The sequence below is a fragment of the Ammospiza caudacuta genome, chromosome Z (genome assembly GCF_027887145.1).
Source record: "Ammospiza caudacuta isolate bAmmCau1 chromosome Z, bAmmCau1.pri, whole genome shotgun sequence".
In the NCBI taxonomy this organism is placed as follows: domain Eukaryota; kingdom Metazoa; phylum Chordata; class Aves; order Passeriformes; family Passerellidae; genus Ammospiza; species Ammospiza caudacuta.
Window position 1 is genome coordinate 13,266,434 of NC_080632.1, and position 21,495 is coordinate 13,287,928.

General features: G+C 37.2%; 1 protein-coding gene across 2 annotated transcripts in view; it reads right to left on the minus strand.

The window, feature by feature from the left end:
• Positions 1-20,619, minus strand: part of CEP120 (centrosomal protein 120) — a 37,925-nt gene extending 17,306 nt beyond the window's left edge. For both annotated transcript variants that reach the window (XM_058823587.1, XM_058823588.1), the window contains exons 1-16: positions 20,435-20,619; positions 19,182-19,338; positions 18,155-18,269; positions 17,118-17,259; positions 14,927-15,075; positions 13,706-13,903; positions 11,451-11,678; positions 10,988-11,195; positions 9,842-9,943; positions 8,397-8,583; positions 6,377-6,526; positions 5,376-5,558; positions 2,969-3,065; positions 2,726-2,878; positions 2,005-2,094; positions 1,535-1,627 (exon numbers count right to left, since the gene is read on the minus strand). In XM_058823587.1, coding sequence (XP_058679570.1) covers positions 1,535-1,627; positions 2,005-2,094; positions 2,726-2,878; positions 2,969-3,065; positions 5,376-5,558; positions 6,377-6,526; positions 8,397-8,583; positions 9,842-9,943; positions 10,988-11,195; positions 11,451-11,678; positions 13,706-13,903; positions 14,927-15,075; positions 17,118-17,259; positions 18,155-18,269; positions 19,182-19,338; positions 20,435-20,486 — 2,304 coding nt within the window. In that variant the 5' untranslated portion in view covers positions 20,487-20,619. The remainder of the gene's footprint in view (positions 1-1,534; positions 1,628-2,004; positions 2,095-2,725; positions 2,879-2,968; positions 3,066-5,375; positions 5,559-6,376; positions 6,527-8,396; positions 8,584-9,841; positions 9,944-10,987; positions 11,196-11,450; positions 11,679-13,705; positions 13,904-14,926; positions 15,076-17,117; positions 17,260-18,154; positions 18,270-19,181; positions 19,339-20,434) is intronic.
• Between the last annotated feature and the right edge of the window lie 876 nt (positions 20,620-21,495).

Genomic DNA, 21,495 nt, shown 5'->3' on the forward strand with positions numbered 1-21,495 from the left:
GTTATTCATGACAGGAAAATTGTTATTAATTTTTGAAATTAAACAATAAAATTGTTCAACTGTTCATTATATATGTTCTTATTGAATTTCAGTTTAACTACCAATCTGCCAATTATTGTATTTGGGCTACAAATATACTCTTGCTTTACTACTGTAAAAACAAAGCTCTCAGGAGCTCCTCTGTACAATCTAAATGATTCTACACAATTGCTCGAGGCAGGTTTCACTTCCACCTTCCTACTACAATGTGAAAAGCTAAATATTCCAATTCACTGCAGAGAGTGTGAAAGTCACAGCTACAGCCAAAAAGTCTTTAGGTCAGTGAGACTGCACTGTTCAAACTGAGCATATTGAGATAATTTCTCATCAAGATAAACAGAAGAACAATCCTTGACACATTTGAACTTTCTAGAAAGATGCTACTGTCCCAGATGACTGCTAGCTGAATAGAAACTTCTCCAATGTCCCATTTCTCAAACTGTAATTTGCTAACTGAACACTACATTATTTTGACCAGATGTTTTTTGAATCCACTGATTTTTATCATCTCTAGCTCTCAGGTCAGAATCTTACTAAACTTTGAGAAAGTTTTTAGAAAAATCTACATAAGATTCAAAATAACTACTTCTACTAAGCCTGAAATGCACTTGGCCAATGTGAGCACCAGATTTTGTTGCACAGATGCTGACGTCAAAACATTATTTACAGCACAAACTGCACCTTGAGGTACAGACAGCCTGGGTACTGAACAGAACACTGGCTCAGCCAGTGAATATCTGTGTTAGGAATTATCAATTTTGTTACAAGCACAGAAGGCATGAGTAGGCTAGAAAAATTAATCTGAGTTACAAAGAGGAAAGAAAGTTTAGCTGTTTGCACAGCTAAAACACCACAGTATTTTACCTACGTAATTTTGAGTTTGTCCTGAAATACAAGAATAGGCAGTTTATTTTCTCTTTCCATATGACTAGCAACCCTGAAGTGACACACACTTTGCCAGATTGGGCGTGTTAGTACAGTGGTAGTTACTGGTTTCTCCTGCATCCTCTTTCACCCTGTCACTATTGGAAAAAATAAACAGAAGTAGGAACTCTGAAAACGTTGGAAAACAAAACCTGAAGTTTCTCCCAGATCTTCTTGTCACCTTCTCCTATTTCAACAAACAATCTAGCAATTACTTTTTGAAGTGAGGCACTCTTGTGTATGTGTACAACAGTCACCTGACAGTGCTAAACTTCAAACAGAGATATGCTAATGTAACACAAATGTCTGCACTGACATTAATTCTGTCAAGAATAGAAGGTTTACAGTTCTGTAATCCTATCAACCCATTTAAAAGTTCACTGAATTTCTATTTCAGTAAAAAAGTGTAGCTGTAACAAAACTTGGCTTAATTGCTAGTGTTCCACTACACATCACTATGAACGTGTCTAGTTAGTATCTTACACACAAAGCACAGTTGTCACTATGTGAAAACTCAAACCTCATAGAAGTAGCTAATGCAATTACATTGTTTAATACAACCAGTTTTTACCTCTGATTCAGCGTTAAAAAGCTGTCTCTCTCGCTTATCCAGATCTCTCAGGGTTTTCTGAAGCTGTCCTTCCAAAACATTATATTCTGCTACCTAAACAAAAGAGGGAAAAGGTATAAAATATTGATAGCTTTTATTTAGAAATTTCCATATAAAACAAGTATCTAGCTCTTAAAAACTTGCAATGGGGTACTTACTTCTAACTCATAGGCCACAGAAGGGCTTTTTGACCAGGCAAGTAAAATGCAATCAAACAGCTCCCATATACAGCAAATCTAATCTAAGGAAATTTCTAACAAATATTCTATGATTAAAGGCTACTTTGAATTCTTTTGCACTGTTGTAGACTAGTTGCACGCATATGAGTAGCTGCAAAGGATAATTACAGACCTTTGATACATGTTACCAAATACCTTGTTAGATTTATAACAATTTAGACCTTCTGCAAATATAAGGAGGAATTTCCTTACCTTTTTCTTCACTAATGCCTCTCTCTCCCGGTCTCTTTTCTTCCATTCCTCTGCAAGTGCTTGCATATGGACCATTTCCTTCTTTTTAAGCTTTCAGAGGAAAAAAAAAATCCCAAACCAGATCAAAATTGCTGAAAGTGCACCTTTAGAGTACTAGCAGACCTAAGTCTTGAAGCAAAAGTATTTAGTATGCTGACTTGTATAGCTCAAGATATGATTCTGATAGTGAAAGACATCTTAAACTGAAGTACAAAATGCAAAGTAAATGCATGTTTGAGAAAAATATCCAAAGAACGACTAGATTTTCACTACCTTTTCAAAAGAAGTAAACAAAAACACATAGAACAACTTCAAGAGTAGACAGTAATGGTTTTTGAGATGCAACTAACAGAATATAGAATTAATATTTAACATCAATAGTTTGAATCTTGAATCTATTGTACTTTATAAAGAGTAATGGAAAATTGTGAAGATGGTATTCTGCAGTTCAAACCCAGGACTTTCTTCACTTTCTTAAGAATTAACCTTCTTCATTAAGTAAGAGCATGAAATTTGTGAATGGAGTAGTTTACATCTAAAGTTTTAATATTCTGTATAAGTAAAATTTAGTTCTTACTTCAAATGCTAAAATAAAATATAATTAAGGTTGTTATCTGTATCAATTCTATTAAAACTTCTCTGGCAATCACATAATTTAGGTAATAAAAAAGAGAGCAAAAACCTGATTTTCAAAAATGTCCTCTTGCATTTCCTTCCACATTTCTAACTCCAGTGCTGCTTTGTATTCCAGAGTTTCTCGAGGTTCTGGATGGTCTTCTGGGGCACGGCAAAGCTGAGTGTGAGGGACATGCTGTTGCTGATCAGCACCTACATCCTGATATAATAAGAGTGGATTTTTCATTGGAACTTAAAGTTGTCAAAGACATGTTCAAAAGAAAAAGAAAAGATTTTTTATAAAATTTACTTGAGAAGAATCTGACACCATAACTTCTTGCACTTTGACAAGTCCGTAGTCTTCCAAGGTGATGGTGTACGAAAGCTCTGCTATTCTGCTGCCTGACCTATAAATAGCATTAGAATGTTATTTTAATTAAAACTGCCTAAAGATACAGAAAAAGAACTGTAACACCCAACACCCAAAACAGCAAAGCTGAAGTTGTTCTGTGCAAGCTCAGAATCTCTAAACACTTGCCCATGTCAGAGCTCAAACATGCTCTCCTATATATATTGTTAAGTTAGGGCCTAGTTTATGAATTAATGTCAAGCCTTCTGACTTAAACTTGGCATTAGAAACCTATTTAACTAACAAATTACTATGATCAATACATCCCTGCAATGAGGGAATAATCCAAAATTTTACCTACAGTCCTAAATCTAATGATGTAACTGTTCATATACAGGCACTGCTGCTGACTTCAACTTAAGATACTCATTAAATTTCCTTAGTTTTCCTTGTTTAGACTTTAACAGTAATCTTCTAGTTATCCACAATATAAGTAACTTAGCATATAATTTGTGATAAAACATCCTTGGATTTCTATAAACACATTTCTGGAAGCTTCAGTATGGGGAATTGGCAACTTCAAATCACAAAGAGGTTAAAATATCTACCTGCCCTTGCACAGAAACAATACCTACATAACAGATATTTTAAAAAATTAATGTGAAAGTAGTTGTGGTTTCTGCTTAAGAACAGTTTGTTTCCAACTGCCTCATCTCTAATCACAGTCAAACTGTAGTAAACAAAGCCAGTCCTTTTCACAGAAAGGTATTAAGAGAAGGAACAGAAAATCATGTAACTGCAAATGATCAAAAGTTTCACATGAAAGTACACTGAATTGTAGACCTTGGTCAAAACAAAACCCTTCATTTCAGTGATAATCGCTCAAAGGCAAATTACACAATCACTCGTCACCTGGAAGCTGCAGAACATACCAAGCAACAACATGCTGAAAGAATTAACCACAGCTGTAGTTTTCACAGAAATTCACTTTCAGCAAATATAGATTAGATGACACTAAAATGCTTTTTACAAGGGTGCAGGCTTTTACACTATACTTCTATTTGCAAAGGAAAAAATCCAATAAATGCTTGTACTTCACTTAAAATAAATGGCTGCATTAAATTCTTACAACTTTCCATTGGATACTGACTAAAAAAGAAAACAAGATTTGCATTAGTTGACCTCAGAGATCCGAGTAAATGATTAGACAAGTCTGTTGAACGTACCAGTGTAAAAAGAAGGTTGCGCCAACAAGAGCAAGAAAAAGAAGGGGTTAGCACAGAAAAACACAGATCTTATTACATTTTGAGAATGCCATCTAGTGGCTATGCTTTGTGCAAAACCAGGTTTCATTTAACTAACAGAAAAAGTATAAAGCTTAATGTACGGTGAGACCTTAAAGTAACTCTTCAGAGAATGAGGCCATGCCAGCTTTCCCACAGAAGTTTAAGCAAAGCCAGAGGTTAATTTTTTATTAAGTTTAGTTAATTTATTATTAAGTTGGGAGGAGAGGAGACACCCAGTCACTAACATGAAATTTCCTGTGAGTTAAATATAAAATGTATTTTCTAAAATCTGTTGCATTAGCTGTTTAAAATTGACCTCAGTCTTAATAGCGATTATGTTTATTTTTAAGGGCATAATCAAATTCCATCATTACAAAGAAAAAAAGAGGGTCTAGACACTGATTGTAAACACTAATCATCTTCAACAAGGACACAGGACAGAAGTAACTACTAATCAAAAAGAAAAATAGAAAAATACACACACACACAAATATAAATATACCTATAAATATAAAGCCCCAGCACTGCTCCATGTAAATGAACACTTGTCTTCAGACAGAGTATGAGCTAACACTGCTCCTTCTGATGTGCAGAAGCTGAAACCCCTGCTACTATCCTGAAAAAACAGGAGACATCTCCATTCTCTAGGTGCATCTGTCCTCCTAACTTTCACCAAAGTCAGTTAGTTGTATCTAAAAGCATACTATGGACAAATAATGTTAAATATATTATGGAATATCAACTTTTATATAATTAAGTGGCTTCCTTTTGGAAGTGCCTCAGAACCTTTTTTCCAATTGTTTATTTCTTAATCTGTCTGTGAAGTTTAACTTACCCAGGATCATGATTACATAAAAGTTTATTACAATGACTTTGGTAGTAGTGTATACACTGCTCAATATGAAGAGGCAATTTAGCTTTTCATCTCTTGGATGCCTATTCCCCCCCTGCATACTGCAGTACTCTGCAGCCTGTTTACCTATTCAAAAAGCTATGCAGGAAAAGCTGTTTTTCAGAGAAACACTAAACAAACTACTCTAGAAAACTTGCTACAGAGGTAAGTATTTTTTAAATAGTTTTACCCTTGTGCTGCTGTGAAACTGACTGTTTCATTGCAAGTCTGACGCCAGCATTGTTCACCATTCCCACCCAAGAAGCGGGTCTTTTCTGAAGCCAAAACATTAGAGAGCTGAAGCCTTGCCATTCCTAGAAGTAAGTCTTTGGCTGTTTTATCCTTGTGCCACAATTCAACCAGCAGAGGCAATCTGAAACAAAGCAGTGATCTTTGCATCAGGCACCAAAATGAAACAGGAGGCATTCTTATTCAGAAGAATCTCACATTCTAGAAGTAACTTCTTAAATCAGTGATGGTTACAAAAGTCAAAATATGAGTTGGTTTCACTGCCTTTCACTTAGAGGAATGAGACTGACTGACTTTGTATCTTCTCAATCACTTGATTCAGATTATCATTCCTTTCTTCAACTGGGGACTAACAATGTTACAGTGAGAGACAAAGAATAGTCCTAACACAGCTTGATCATCTTAATTTATAAATACTTACAAAAGAATTTTAGCCACTGTCACTCAAAAGACAGCACCTCCAGAGCTACTTTAAAAATACTATTTTGATCATTTTTTTACATCTTAATCATTTCTTGAAATCTGGTGGAACTACTAGGAGAAATGTTTTACAGCCCTCAACACTGCAAACTCTTTTCCAGGTACCTGCTGTATTTTTAAAGATATCATATGGATGTTGCATATTAAAAAGAAAAGATTTTCATATTTCAAGAAGTACTCTGTCAAAAACGATGTTATCAAGCTTTACTTTTAAAATTTATGGAAATTGTACTTGTTTCTGTAAGCAACAATACCTAAGTATGCAAGAGAGAAAATCAAGAACTGTAGAATTCCTGACTTTAAATGATAATAGAGAAACTGGAAGAGTAAGCTATTAAGTATTTATTCGCATTAGTCCTTGAATTATTTACTAAATTCTAGCACTGATAATCTTAATGTGACTGCATTTACAACAAAATCTAGAAAAGTGTAATTAAGATTAAAAAAATTGCAAATTACTACCTGAAGAATGTATCTTGAAGCTGATGAGGCATAGTTGCAAAGTCAAATGCACAATATGACTTTGGAAGAAAGACTTCCATGTTCTTTCTAACTTCTACAGGTGGACTTGTCATAATAGGTGCTGCACTGCCAAAAAATGGGTACGAGTACCTAATAAAAACAATAACAAAAATAGTAATTCTATAAATAGATAACTTTTTTGTACCTCTGCAAGAGGAAAACCAGTTTACACATAATTTAGTAAAGCATGACTTGCATCAAAGTTTGCGAAATTTACACTACTACATTCAACAATAGAACTTAACCATCAAGTATTTACGTTGTCATTTACTTCAGGAACAATCCAGCTTCTTTATATTGGCTGCTGCTTTGACAAAAGAAGTTTTTATAACCTGTTTGTTCACAACCAGATGAATTCATATTTTACTAGAACTCAGCAATTATTACATAAACTGAGCAGACAAACAGAAGAAAAATTTATACTCACGTGTAGATTGTTCCTTGAGAACATCTGTAACTGTACTTAAGGTTCAGACTAGACTAACATGCAATAACTGATAACTAGGCATACATACACACAGTGTCAGAATCATTAGAAATTTCACTAGCTTTTTCATCTCCATAGTTTAATTGACTGAAAGGCAAGTCAAATCACTTTACCAATATGACTTAAAATGTAGCCTGAAACTACTCTACTGGCAACTTTCAGTGTACCATAAACTGTAACAAAGGAGAGGTCATGAACCTCATAAACTTCGGTTTGTTCAAACTGATGATGCCAGCTGTCAGCTAAGCTCCTAATAAAATCAAATGATGCTTCTATATATAAAAAATGCACTCTCCACCTTTCATGAAGAGCTGTTGAAAGAGCTTATTTAGACTGGAATAAAATAATGCTTCCAATCTACAGTGAATATGCAATTTTTTATCCTGCAACTTTTCTTAATGTTCATGTATCTGGATGTTTCTCCTCTTCAGCTTCCTTCCATGTTCATCACTGAGTATAAAAATTCAAGCGCATAAAACAAAAAAACCCTATGTGTTGTTACTGTTCTGAAACAAATTAACTATTCAAATGTTACATAAAATATTTTATGTGGCAAAATTCCATCCATTGTAACTTGCTTTCAGCATACTACTTACTAATGTAGCCAATATGGAAAGACATTAATGATGCAGGCTATAGTAGACGTATTTTAAAATATTCTAGCTCTACATCTCATCCACACCTTCTCAACCTAGTTCAAACAAAATCTAAACCCCATGATCCACCACCGCAACTAGACTTCCCAGTGACTAGTTAAAAATGTATGAATCAAGCTCTGCCAGAAAAGAGGCAGATCAAACGGAGACGCAACTCCCCAGTCAGAAACACTCAGAAATTTGACTGAATCACCATTTAAAGATATTTAATCACAAATATCAAAAGCACCCTGATGGAAATGAGAAGACAAATTGTAAAAACTATTATTAATCACTCACTTCAAATACACCATCAATAATTGCTCTAATGAAAGTAGAATTTCTTTTTTTAAACCATCAAAATCATCCCTGTATTTACAAGTCTCTCAGATACACTGATTCTTCATTAAAGCTAGAATGGATTTCCTTTGGATTCATACACAAACCAGTGATCTGTCTCTCACTAAAACACTGTAAAGAGTTCTTGGTGGAATGTGGAAAACTAAAAAAAAAAAAAAAAAAAAAAAAAAAAACCACAAAAACAAACAAACAAACAAACAAAAACTAAACCAAAAAAACAAAACAAAATGAAGAAAAAAAAAATCACTTCACTGATAAGCTGGAAATGTAGCCAGAAATATTTACTACCAATTACAGCAAAAGGCAACAATCCTTAATGCTCAGTTTAGTGATAAGCCAGGTGAACAATCTAAATTATTTTGCTACAGAAAATCAGCTACATTTTAAAAGGCCTGATGAAGGAGAGAGGCACTATGTCACCAGCAATCTCAGCTTATGAAGGCTTTGTATTTTCCAAGAATAACAATAAAAATTGTACCTTAAAATGCAATTTATTGGAAAACCAACTTCCAGACCACGTATACTTCTTAAGTCTATTGAAAAGCAAAAATGGTGAGAGGCTGCTGGAATGACAATCTTCTGTGCTGACACAGGCTCAGAAGAACTGGACACACCCACAGGGTTAGGCTGAGATATCACTACTGGACCACCAGCTGTGTTATCAGCTGAAAACACAAAAGAGACTTCATGAGCATTTTCTATAACTTGTTCTGCCCAAAAATAACAAAATATATCAAAGATTAGTGTCACATTTTAAATGCAAGTAGAGCGGTTGCTTCCCTAAGAGACTTCTATTCCTTGTAAAATAAATGAATACTGTGAAAAATAACCACTCCTTCTGTAAGTTTTACTGCTTCCAAAGGAAAAAAAACCAAAAACCCAATATACTTTAAATCTTCTTACAGGATTGTAATATTTTTCCTTAATCTTTGAAGCTATGTAAGGTTTAACTCACCTATAAAAGTTTACAATAAGATCAAAGAAATTAAATTCTTCAGAAAGATGGTGTAAGACCTCAGTTTATACTAATTTTTCATAGTCAACTTGAGGGCATGCATAGGAGAAGAAATACTTTTAGAATTTTAGTGCTTTGTAAAATTAATTAACTTCTTTAGGGGAAGTACAAAGACAATCAGATTAACAGGTCAATTGTGCTCATGTAAGGCAGCATCACCCTTGGCCCCAAGCTTTTAGTTTGGCCCCACATTTTACTTTGAAGCAAACAAAAATGTGCAAAGCACATCTGCTTCTGGTCACAGAACCCATGCACTGTGGCACCCATTTTATAATTTAGAAAGCAGAAGCAACATTGAGTGGCTGCCCAATTGCATCCAGGCTTCTCGCATCCTTACAATGAGACCCAGTATTGCCTTCAGAGAGTAAAACATCAAACTACAAATCCCATAGACAGGTCTCCTAAAGGCGTTCTTGAAAAATGTTCAAGACATTTTGTTTAAGACTTTAAGGGCTATTTAGGCTACCAAGCCCCTACAAAATGAGGGAATGAAAATATCAGATAAGAATGTGACAGTCTTTTATAAGTGCTACTTGTTCTGATATTGCCTTCATAATTATTTTAACCATTTTCATTTTTGTAATTTTTAAGGAAATACATAATTACTAGCATTGACTTTATTCTTTCCTCCTTTATCCTAAGTGTTTTGCTTGCATTAATAGTAATATTACAAAAAACAAAAATGCTGTAATATTTTAACATCAGTTAGTTAACACAATGTATGAAGGAAACTATCTTAAGTGATTCAGGTAGAATGTCAGTAGATTGCTTGGTGCAAAGAATTGGCAGAATGGAATTTAAAGGTCATACAGCTTTTAAGTACATACAGCTTACTGTTAAAATCCATTTAAGTTGGTCGTATAGTCAAATTTCATTTAATGTACTAAATTTAATGAATTTTGCCTTACTGGGATTTTGCAGAGGTGACTTTGCTCTGTTCTGTGATTTCAAAGTTGGAAGCTCTTCAAAACACTGTTTGCTAACCTCTTGAGGGCAGCCAGCCACCAGTCCTGAAAGACAAATGTGAAATGACATGTTTTACACCTTAGCGAAACAGAATTATAAAATTACTGTTACTATTAATAAAAAAGCACAATCCTGGATTTCCTAACCAGAGATTCAAACCAGCTGCTGGGTTCACAATACATTCTTTTTACATTCCATATAAAGGACTTAATCGTTGCTTAAGTAAGATCAGTCAGGATTAAAAGAAAATTTGCCTGAATTAGCAGACAAATCCTGATAGCCCATTCTAGGACACAGAATTTCCTCTACAGAACTGTCTTTAGGACAAAGCTCAAAAGATCAGCAATACAAATATAATTAGAAAAACAATAATTCCACTTTATTAATGGACCACCTCTTAAGAAGATTCCTGCTCAGTAACATTTAGCAAAACAACATTTTTTGAGATTTATTTGGTTCTCATGGTATTTCTTATCTCTGTTCCTCTTCCACTTTTCCACTTCTGAGTTCTCAAATCAGAAACAAGTCTTCCTAGGGCTTGGGCTAGCAAGTCTGAACAAAAGGATCTTGTAAAAACAAACAAAACAACCCAGTTGCTTGGTTTTGTCCAGGAATCTGTACTATATGAACGTTTGTCTTCACAAATTATAATCCACATAGTAAATTCCTTAGAAAACTCAAAAATCCCACATTATCCCTGCTTTTCTATTGAATAAATTAACACTAGACAACTTTATCTCATTGAGCAAGTCAGTTTCTTCAAAGGCATCACACTAAACCTTCTCATTCACAACTCCAGGAAATTCCAAAAACTTTTGTTATGATTTTTCAAGCTTATGACCATCCACCTCACTTGTAATCAATGCACCCCCAAATCTCTAATCTGGCTCTTACAAGTGTACTTAACAATAATCATGTTCAAATCACAACATTTATCCTCCTTCTATTATTTGTTTATGCAAATGATTCTGACTTGCCTGGAACTTATTACCAGAAGTTAGTACTACTTCATGAATATACTAGAAAGGAGTAGTACATGATCCAAGACCACACTTAGCAACTGGGCAAAGAAATTATATACTACATACCCCTTTTCCTTGGTTTTGTGCCTTTTTCAAACTTAAGACTTTCCACTTCACTCTCTGTTGCTACATCTTCTTTTGAAGAACACTGGTCAGTTTGAGACGGGACATTTTGGGATCTCTGTTGCTGGCTCTCTGTTTTTCCACTAACAGGTAAAAGAACTTTCTCCTGTGGCTGTTTGGGTTCAGTTGCAGCATTTAAGGGAATCAAAGGCTGAAATAAATGATAGTTTTCTTATTGACCATAGCTTGCATTGAAAAATTCTGTCTATGACACTTCATAGTATGAGATTATTTTTCTGACACAGAAAAATGCCAATGAAAGAGTTATTCATATAAAGCAATTAATTCTTTCAGTTTTTTTTTTTTTTTTGTTTAACACAAAACCCAGTCAAATATGATTAAGAAACACTAATAATTTTTTAACATTAAACTGTGTCTAAACCAACAATGAACAGGTAAGACATACCTGTGTAGTCAAGTTCTCCCTTTGCAGAACTACAGATACCCCAACAGTAGGAGCCAGATCTAGAGGCAGTTGTGGCAGCTTCTGTTTAGCTCTATTTGGTGGAACAAGAACAAATGGTCCCTCTATTGCCACAGGGTGTTGGTCAATCTCCACATTTCCTCTCTTCAGCAGTCCTGACAGGGGAACTTCAGTACTTCCAAGAGAGTGGTCCCCACAGCAAAGATGGATCTGCACACACACAAAGGCATTAGAAAGTAACTGGTATGTGTAATTTGCACTGGAACCATCTGTGCACCCTCCACTAAAGGTAGCATAAATAAAACAAGTTATCATGCCTAACCCAGTCCCTGCATGCTGAGAATAAGAACAGCTATGAAATGTCAGTTTTGATCAGGTGGGATTTGTTCACTGATAGGGCAGCAGCAAATCACTGCACTGCTCTTCTGAGGACCTGTCATATCATTCCTTCTGTGGGATAAATTCAGTACTCAGTGGCTTTTAAACACTGCCATTCATGCATAGGCATATAAAATGCATGACTGCAAAGTAATGAAAAAGATTACTTGAAGGCTTTGGGCATATATTTAGATACCACTTAACTGGAAAGGATTTTTGGAATTAACTGTGGTTTTAATTCCTGGTAAATATAATAATTTGAAAACTTGATTCAACTGTATGTTTCTTACGGAGTTTATATTTATACCTACAAGTGAAAGATTGATCTTAAAAAAAAAAAAAAAAAACAAACAACACAAAAGGTATTCTATTTTCCTCAAAGTTACTCTTTGAAACTCAAATACTAACTTGCTTTTTCCCAAATAAGAGTCACTTCAGTTTTGATTTAGCAGATCAGAAGACTGTATTCCCATCCTTAATATTTATTGCACTTAAGGAGAACTGTTGTGTTGAAAGGTGGGAGTTGCCAGTATACATATCTAAGTGCACATATATACGTACATACATATAAATATGGTCATACAATACATACATACACACATTCTAGTCTGGCAGCTAGCACCTTTTACAACCAAAGTCTCCATTTTTGGAAATATATGTTAAAATTAAGAATCAGAACACAGTGCTCTGATCCTGTATCCTAAGACTTAAGATGCTGAGTGAGAACTCAAAGGAACTCCAAATCAATATGTGGATCTGACCACAAAAGAACTTTTGTTCAAAAAATTGTTCTTTACATATGATGCAAACATGCATAATTCCCCATTTATGTATCATATATGTTTAAAGACTGTTTTAGACTAAGAATAAATTCCAAACACATCAGTGGACATTGCTCCAAAAATACTTAAACTTGTGGCAAAAAAAAAAAATTGAAACAATACAAGATTTGAACTAAAGCATTCTTAACCACTCTGCATAAAAACCCTAGAATGGTTTGTATAAACTTAAAGAAAATAACTTTAAAGAGTCCAGATCCACAAATACTTTGTATAACTAATTCTGTCTTATTTACCAGCTACATTATCAGAAACCCTATACCACCCTCACTCAACAAAGCAGACTCTTGTTTTGTAATCTTGTAATTAGTTTGAGACATGCACAGATTACCATAAATACTCTAAGTACTACCTGATGTTTAGAATCATAGACTTGCTTAGTTCAGAAAAGACCCTTACGTCTACTCAGTCCAGCTGTTAACCTAACTCTGCCAACTCACCACTGTCCTCCATTTAAAGGCAAGGCTAAAAAAGATAAGCAATATCCCATAACAGCCCAAAAATGTCTGTAGTATATTTAGAAACAACATTTGTCTACAGAGCAGGTAAAAAAGACAGACCTTCCTTATAATTCACACAAGATGTGCTGAGGACAGTGACTTTAGAACTGAGGCAAAAGTGACCTGAGCAGCTGGTACTGGATTACCATAGGTAGCACAAAGCAGGACTCTGGGCTGCAGATGGTCTGATTGCAGCGCAGACCCCAAAGCTCAGAGCTCTTCAGAGAGCCACATTAGCTCTTTGGGAAGACCATATTTCAGCAACACCTTTTATCATGGCATACAAACCACCTTGCAGTAACAGCAACTAATTAAAAAGACAGCACTCCATCTAGCTAGGAAACTTGGTGCTATGGTTTCCCTCACATCAGCAAGCTGATCACCTTATATTTGAGCTAAAATACTATAATACTGTCTTAGTTTGGAAACAGAAATGCTTCACAGATTCAACCTGAGACACACTCTACTTCTTTAATTTTAATTATTTATTTTCATTCACACTTGAAATTAAACAGCTTACCTGCAATTTTGACTGTGCACAAAGATAAAGTTGAAGAACATCTACTGTACTACGTATTCGAACTGAAGCTCTTTCTGGCTCAAAGTTTGGATTAATTAAATCAGTGAAAGGTTCATTTGTGACATCATTTCCCAGTAACGAATAGTAGAAAAAAAACTCAGGTTGTCGGTCAGGGAGCTTCATAGTACTAGGAACTAACTGAAAGAGATCAGAAGAGAATTATGTATCTCTTTCCTTGATGCAGTTACAGTAATTCTGAAGCACTAGTTTGGAAATTAGAACTTAAAGACTGACCAGCTGACCTAAATCATAACTTGCACTCCACATAAAACTTATTATATTAATACTCAAAAATGTTTTACTTAAAGTAAAAAAGAGCAAGACTTGTCAACACCAAAGGTTGTAACTGACACGTATTTACTAACATCAAGTACCTCATAAATACTCAGAAATAAGCTATGCCTTCATAAAATATATCCAATTATTAAATAATGCAGATTAGAAACTGTTATATAATTTATGTGATTAAATAAAAGACTGAAACAGACGAACTTCATCCTGTAGGCAACTGTGAGTTCAATGCCTAAAGAGGCACATGCAACAAGCACGATCACTGTCAATTTTGCTTCTCAAGGTCCTACAATTCTGACATGGAAAACTATTTTCCCTGAAAAAAAGAAACATGACCAGACTGAAGAGAGTTTATCACACACCATGAATTCTATACCAATTAAAACAATGCTGTCAGTACAGCAAAAACACAGCAGCTAAGGTCTAAAGCTGAAATAACCATTAGCATGCCACTTTATCCAAGCTAATAAGTCCTTCCCTCAGGCAATATACAAGCTCTGTCTTACATACTTGAAAAGCACTTCACCTTGTTTGAACTCCAGTGCACAGGCACCACACTGTAGACTGGTATTATCCACACATAAACTTCTTACACAATACTGCAGTAGAAAAGTATGGATTTCATACGAATGCATCATTTGAAGTAAATACAGCTTTAGTACTTCAAAAGAATTATATTTCATCTGCAGTCTGAGATGTTAAGAACTTCAAAAAGTTTTAAAATGAATATAAATTCACTTTAGGACAAGGTTATTTCTGGAAATAAGCTCAAAAAAACATTAAAAACAAATTAGAAATGAGGAATGGGAGGGTGAAAATATTAATGTGGGATAACACTTCTTAAAAACTACACATAGCAAGGAAACAGACCTGCTCCAACTGTGTGGCAAATGCAATGGTTACAGACAAAACAAAGTGATCCTTGCAATACTCTGCTGGTCCAATTTGATGATAGCCCTCTTCTTCATTCAAGACTGGCACAAGACTTTTAGGGTCCAGTTCACGAAAAAGGGTTAGTACTAGGAGAGAAGAAAAAAACATGAGTAACTAGTGGCCTTTGTAATTGCTTTGATATATTTTAAGCATTACACATGGAAATTACATGTGGAAAGAAAAACTACAAAAAAAAAATCTTGATGTCTGCTACCAAAGTTTTGCAAAACACAAAGAAGTCTCTAGGTATACTTCGAAACAGCTACAAAAAATTCTGAAATTAACTTTTGTTCACGACTGTTACGCTGAACACTATGCTAAACAGAATTCTAGCTCCTATTTTTATTCTGTGTTACAATGAGAAAGATTACAGTAACTGGAAGTTTATTTCACTAGGCTAGAGTGTACCACGCTTTTTCTTTACTTTGCAATATGCAGTTACTGCCCTGCATTTTCTTTAATGAGCAATCTATTGGAACAAGGATGCTGTGACATTCCACAGATCTTCAGAATGCTTCATTTAAAGATTTTTCATCTCAAGTCTTCAGTGCATAAAACTCTGTATTCTGGTTTGCTAGTTTTTGTTCTATAGTGCCCTCAGGTTACACGAAATAGAAATAATGACATAGCATTTTGTGAACAAAATAGTTCTGTTTCAAATACTAGAAGCTTTAGACAACTTAAGTCAGTAAAGAAAGAAAAGAGTGTATGAATACTAAACGGAAAAGTATCTGACCAGACTAGAACCGGGTAATACAGCTTTGTTACAGCCAGTATGGAACATTAGCTTTACAACTGTAAAAACCCAGAAGTTCATTTTTCCCCATCACATAAATATTATATTGACTAATTTTGACATGATGCAAAAAAGGAAAGAGCTGGCAAACTTGTTTGTAGCAATTATTCCACAGAAAACATGAAATGGGAAATCGTGCTGAGTAAAGGCAGAAAGATTTTTTTTTGCCAGTGTCACGAGGGATAAGAGAACTTGCAGGAACAAAGACCACATGGGAAGTGCAGACTAAGGAATAATTTAGAGTAGTTTTTTGCCTCCTTGACAGATGTTACAATATGGAAAGTTCCCTGAGTTTTGCTGTAATCCTGAAAGAATGGAGAAAGCTATCTTACACTGAAACTTAAATCCTGTCTTAACCAATCTTGAAATGCAGCCAAGTCAGTGAATTCTGGGCCAGAAGCTTATAAAACATTTACTGATCACTCTACTTCTACAAAATTACGGCCACAGATCACCAGCAGAGAGCTGATGGATTTAGAATTAGAGAAAATGTACCTTCAGGGCAACAACACAAGTATTGTAAGGTATGGAGGAGAAAATCCACTAGTTTTACCAAAAGGGTCATTTTTCAAAAGTTAAGTAGATAGGCATTCGGGTGAGAGAACAGGGCAAGATGGAAATATGTTTTTGTTTCTAAAATCTTGCTTTTGTTCTTTCAACATCTACTAACTTGCATTAAAAAGAAAACCAAAACACACAGATGAAAAAGTGACTTGAAGGCATAGCACAGAAAGGCACCAAACATTAACATTTGAGGTCCAATAGATTTTTGACACATTTCACTGATTTCCTTCAAGAAAAGTAAACAAGAGAATCCAGAATTGGAATGAGTCCCAACAGTAAGCAGATGTTACTACAAAAAATCTTAACAATAGTACATAATTTAAGTACCTAAAGATTAGAAGAAGAACTGACCAAAAAAGAAGCAAGCCTACCCAGCAAATGAACCATTTTACTACTTTACAGTTCCAAGCCCAAACTACTGAAACCTTACTTTCTATAAAGGTAAAGCTCTTTCCCTATTTCTTTCATAACTTTCCAAAGCACATAAATACAAGTTAAATACTCAAGGGAGTTAACTATGAACCCCTGATTCTCATTTTAAATACCAGTTGGTTTGCAACTTGTCCACCTAAAAGTCACACAATTATCACAGTAAAGAATCCCTGAAAAACTTACTACCACAAGGTACACTAATCAGCTGCAAAGGGTTTGCACTGAAACAGCTGTGATATTAAAATTCTCTTGAGACTTAACAGATTTTCAACAAGTGATATGTCATCTGCCAGAGGAAGATTTTTAAGTCAAAGTGAGCGATGTCATGTTACTTACACTTGCCTTCTCTAGGGGGTGCCTCCTTTGCTTTAAAATCATCAACTAGGGCTTTTGAGTCCGTCTCCAATGCAACACCAATTTGTATTTCAGGTTTAAACTTAGGGTACTTATTACTAAGCAAAGGATACCATTTAGGTGCCTACAGAATGGAAAAACAAAAATAAGACCACAAAGTGTTTAAATACAACAGAAAAAAATAGTATAATACTTTTACAGGTAACTCAGTCTTAATCTAGCACTTCTACTTTATCATCTACAGAAATACACTTTGGTTTTTATTTCTAAAAATTTGGTGTATTTAGTACACTATTGTACTAATATATTCTATAGAATGGTTACTGGATAACTACCTGAACATACTGGTTTTTTGACTGACTTGTACAGTGAAAAGGTTAGATAGAGAAATATACCACAAATCTTTATTTAGAAAACCTTCAAGTCCTCGGCTGCACAGTAAGTCATATGCATTGAAAATGCTCTAGAAGAATGATGCCAGAATAGGACCAGGCTCCTCGTATGACCCGTATCAAAGTTATGTTTTGGTCAAGCTTGATACAAGGGAGTTGGCTAATTAAATTTATATAAACAATGATATTGTGCTTTCTCTATGCTGTATTAAAGAGCTAGAAACAATCACCTAACACATCATTCTCCATGGAGGTCCACTATAAAAAAACAACTTAAGACTTGATTTCATGATGGAGACTCAATTCAATTGCTCCATATCTATTGCTTAGATAAAACTTTCCAGTTGATTAAATAATGAAATTGTGTAGATTAACTGGTTGCTAGTGATCCTATTATTCAATTCAGAAGTAAGCAAGACTAGTATCAACTGTATTTTTTAATTTGTGCATGTTCTCAGAATCAAGATGTCTCTCCTCTTACAAAAAGCAACAAAATCCCCCACATATGATCAGTTATACTCCTAAGTGAGACTCAAAAGTTTAGCCTATGCTTTAATTCAAATTATATTATCTGTAACAGCATTGTTGTCAAAACAAAATTTTAAATCTTGATATCCCATAAAGTACCTGTTTCTTTTCTGGGGCAGCCCTTAGATCCAGTACAATGTAGCCTATATTCTCTTTAGTTGAAGATACAGGATCCAATGCAAAACATTGGAGTTTGATAGGTGTACGCTGCAGCCTGAAAAAGTAACTCAGTTGAAACATTAAATATAAAATGTATACCTGCAATTACTTCTCAAAAATAGTTCATAAGTTTCCAGCAAGCCAATGATACAAACTAGATTCATTAGGTCAGAAACTGAACTTATATTGAACATACAAAAGTCATCACTAAGTGAGAGAATGAGCAAGTGGTTTAATTCTTGAGGAAGAGTGCATTGGAGCCTCAGTCTCAAGCGCTATTAAAAAGACATTAGCTACAAATAAACACTTCACTCACATAAAAGAAAAAAAGTACAGAGTCTCACACAAAATTTGAATTTCACTTGGAAGGGCATCTTAAAAACAGGACTCTGGACAAGATTTTTGGGTAAAGCACCTGACTATTGCAAGGCACGTATAAGACATGTAGCACATGGCAAATGTAGGCATCTTTCTCTGTCAAATAAAAATTATACAGCTTTTTTAAACTTCTTTATTAATATGGTCATAACATTACAACCTGTAAGTTGTAAGATTTATGAAATGAAATAACAGTTATGAAAACACTCAATTTCTCAGGTTATCTCTTTGAAATTTTCAAAAACTATTTACACAGGCTTTTCAGACTTGAAATTAAGTTAATTTTGTGCCACAGTATACATAAGAAAGCTTGACTGCAATGTTTGAATTACAGAATTATTAGTTTGCTCTAAGAGCCTGCGGGGTGTTTTTTAGTAGTGTGAAAATATACCCTTTAGAATTTTTAAACATCACTTATCTTGCCACACATTACCTTTTTTTGTACATTTTTCCATAACATTATTGTAGATAAAATAAATTTTCTATAGAACAATTCAGATGACAGTACACCAAAAATTGTATTTCACTAACTGTAAAGACAAGAAAGTTAAATTTTATCTGCATATTAGACTTCACTTTTTAACATTACCTGTGCTGATGAAGTGCTTTCCTATCAAGTTCCCAGGCCAATTCTGTAGCAAATTCTGGCTGATCAGTATGCTCCACGGGGTCAGTAGCCAACTGTTCACCATCTAACTTGGCTTCAACTATAAGCATGTGCTTGGGTCGTTTTGGGAAACAGCGCCCTGTAAAAGAGTGGCATTGCATGTGCCATCAGTAAAAGAGATGCAAGAGCTCAGATGGATGCCATAAATCAGTTACGTGAAATAACCTTCCCATGTCACCTTCCCTGCTCTGATCTTGAAAGAAAAAGTTTGCACTATACAGAAATATGAAAGAATGTAACATGAAACAGACTATTTGTGAAGAAACAGGAAACTAAGTAACAAAGCAAAGTAGCAAGCAATTAGAATTATTTGAGAAATGTAGGATTGGCAATAGGTAAGGGAGCAGGCATGAGAAAGAGTGAAAGTTTTGCTTTAAGTGAAACGGTTATGAACTGTCTGACATCCAAACAGAAATCCATGATCTTGTAAAAGTATTGAATGGTGTTTCTCCTGCCACTTGCTGGAAAAAAAATTTATTGCCAGATTAGGAGAGTGCCTAAAACCGTATAGGATTGGTCCTGGGCTCAGGATCATCCAGTATTCTGATTTGAGATGACAAAAAGAAGTAAAACATTACTTATATCACAGTGTGGGGAGACCATACTACAAGCATATCAGACGACAGGATCTTATTTGTAAGCTCCTTTGGCAAACTACATGAACGGACAGAGAAATAATAGGATTTACTTGACAAAAGGAAAGCATTCAGCCAAAACAACCCAAACTCCCAAACCAATCTCCAAAAGAGAAAAAGACATCCTAACAAATAACTCACGCACACACACTCTAATTAGACTACAGAACCTATAACCCCTGAAAATGCAAGATGACCAACTGGATATACGTTTGTGTCAACACCTAAGGCTGATTTCTACGAAGGGATAAAAATACCAGAATACTTTTTAAAAAACAAAACCAACAAAACCCAGATCCTCGGGGAACGACTGTAACTTTTCGCATTCACTTAATACATTGCGTAAATACCTCCAAAACCTAACAGAGGGTAGCCATCCCTGGCCTTATAATACGTACGTCCAAAGCTTTTTTAAGAACATCGGTTTACTCAACGCTGCTCAGTTTACCCCGCTCACCTCGGAGGCAAAGCCAGCCCTCATCTTCCCCTCGGGACAGAGGGGACGCGCAGCAACCGGGAGGCCACGACCCTCCCGCCTACCTTCCAGCACGGAGACGACGATCAGCAGCCGATCGGCGGCTCTGGAGACCATCTCCCCGCTCCGCCCGGGCGCTGCCAGGGCAGGCAAGCGCGACCACTCCCGAGGCGGAGCGGAGAGAGCCGTGAGCTCTGGAGCCCGCCTTGCCGCCGCCCGCCGCCCTTTTGCCGCCGCGGAGCCTTTAAACACCAACTGCCGCCGCTTCCGCCCGGCAACGCCGGCCCCGCCGCTTCCGCCGCCGGCCCCGCCCCGCCGCTCCGGGGCCCCGGCACTGCCCCGGCCCCGCCCCGAGACCGCCACTTCAGGGCCCCTGCACCGCCCCGACACCGCCCCGGCACCGCCCCGGCACCGCCTCGACACCGCCACTTCAGGGCCCCTGCACCGCCCCGGCACCGCCCCGACACCGCCCCGGCACCGCCCCGGCCCCGCCCCGACACCGCCACTTCAGGGCCCCTGCACCGCCCCGACACCGCCCCGACACCGCCCCGGCACCGCCCCGACACCGCCACTCCCAGGCCCCGGCACCGCCACTCCCAGGCCCCGGCACCGCCCCGGCCCCGCCCCGAGACCGCCACTTCAGGGCCCCCGGCGCCGCCCCGGCACCGCCACTCCCAGGCCCCGGCACCGCCCCGGCACCGCCCCGACACCGCCCCGGCACCGCCCCGGCACCGCCACTCCCAGGCCCCGGCACCGCCCCGGCACCGCCACCCCCAGGCCCCGGTACCGCCCCGGCACCGCCCCGGCACCGCCCCGGCACCGCCCCGGCACCGCCACTCCCAGGCCCCGGCACCGCCCCGGCACCGCCCCGGCACCGCCACTCCCAGGCCCCGGCACGCCCCGGCACCGCCCCGGCACCGCCCCGGCACCGCCCCGGCACCGCCCCGGCACCGCCACTCCCAGGCCCCGGCACGCCCCGACACCGCCGCTCCGGGGACCCGGCTCCGCGCCGCCGCCGCCCCCCGCACCGACCCACGGCCTGAGGGTGAGCTGCAGTGCCGCGGCGCGGAACCGTAGTCGAAAACCTCACAAATAAAAGTGTTAAAAGGTTTTTCACAAGCACTCT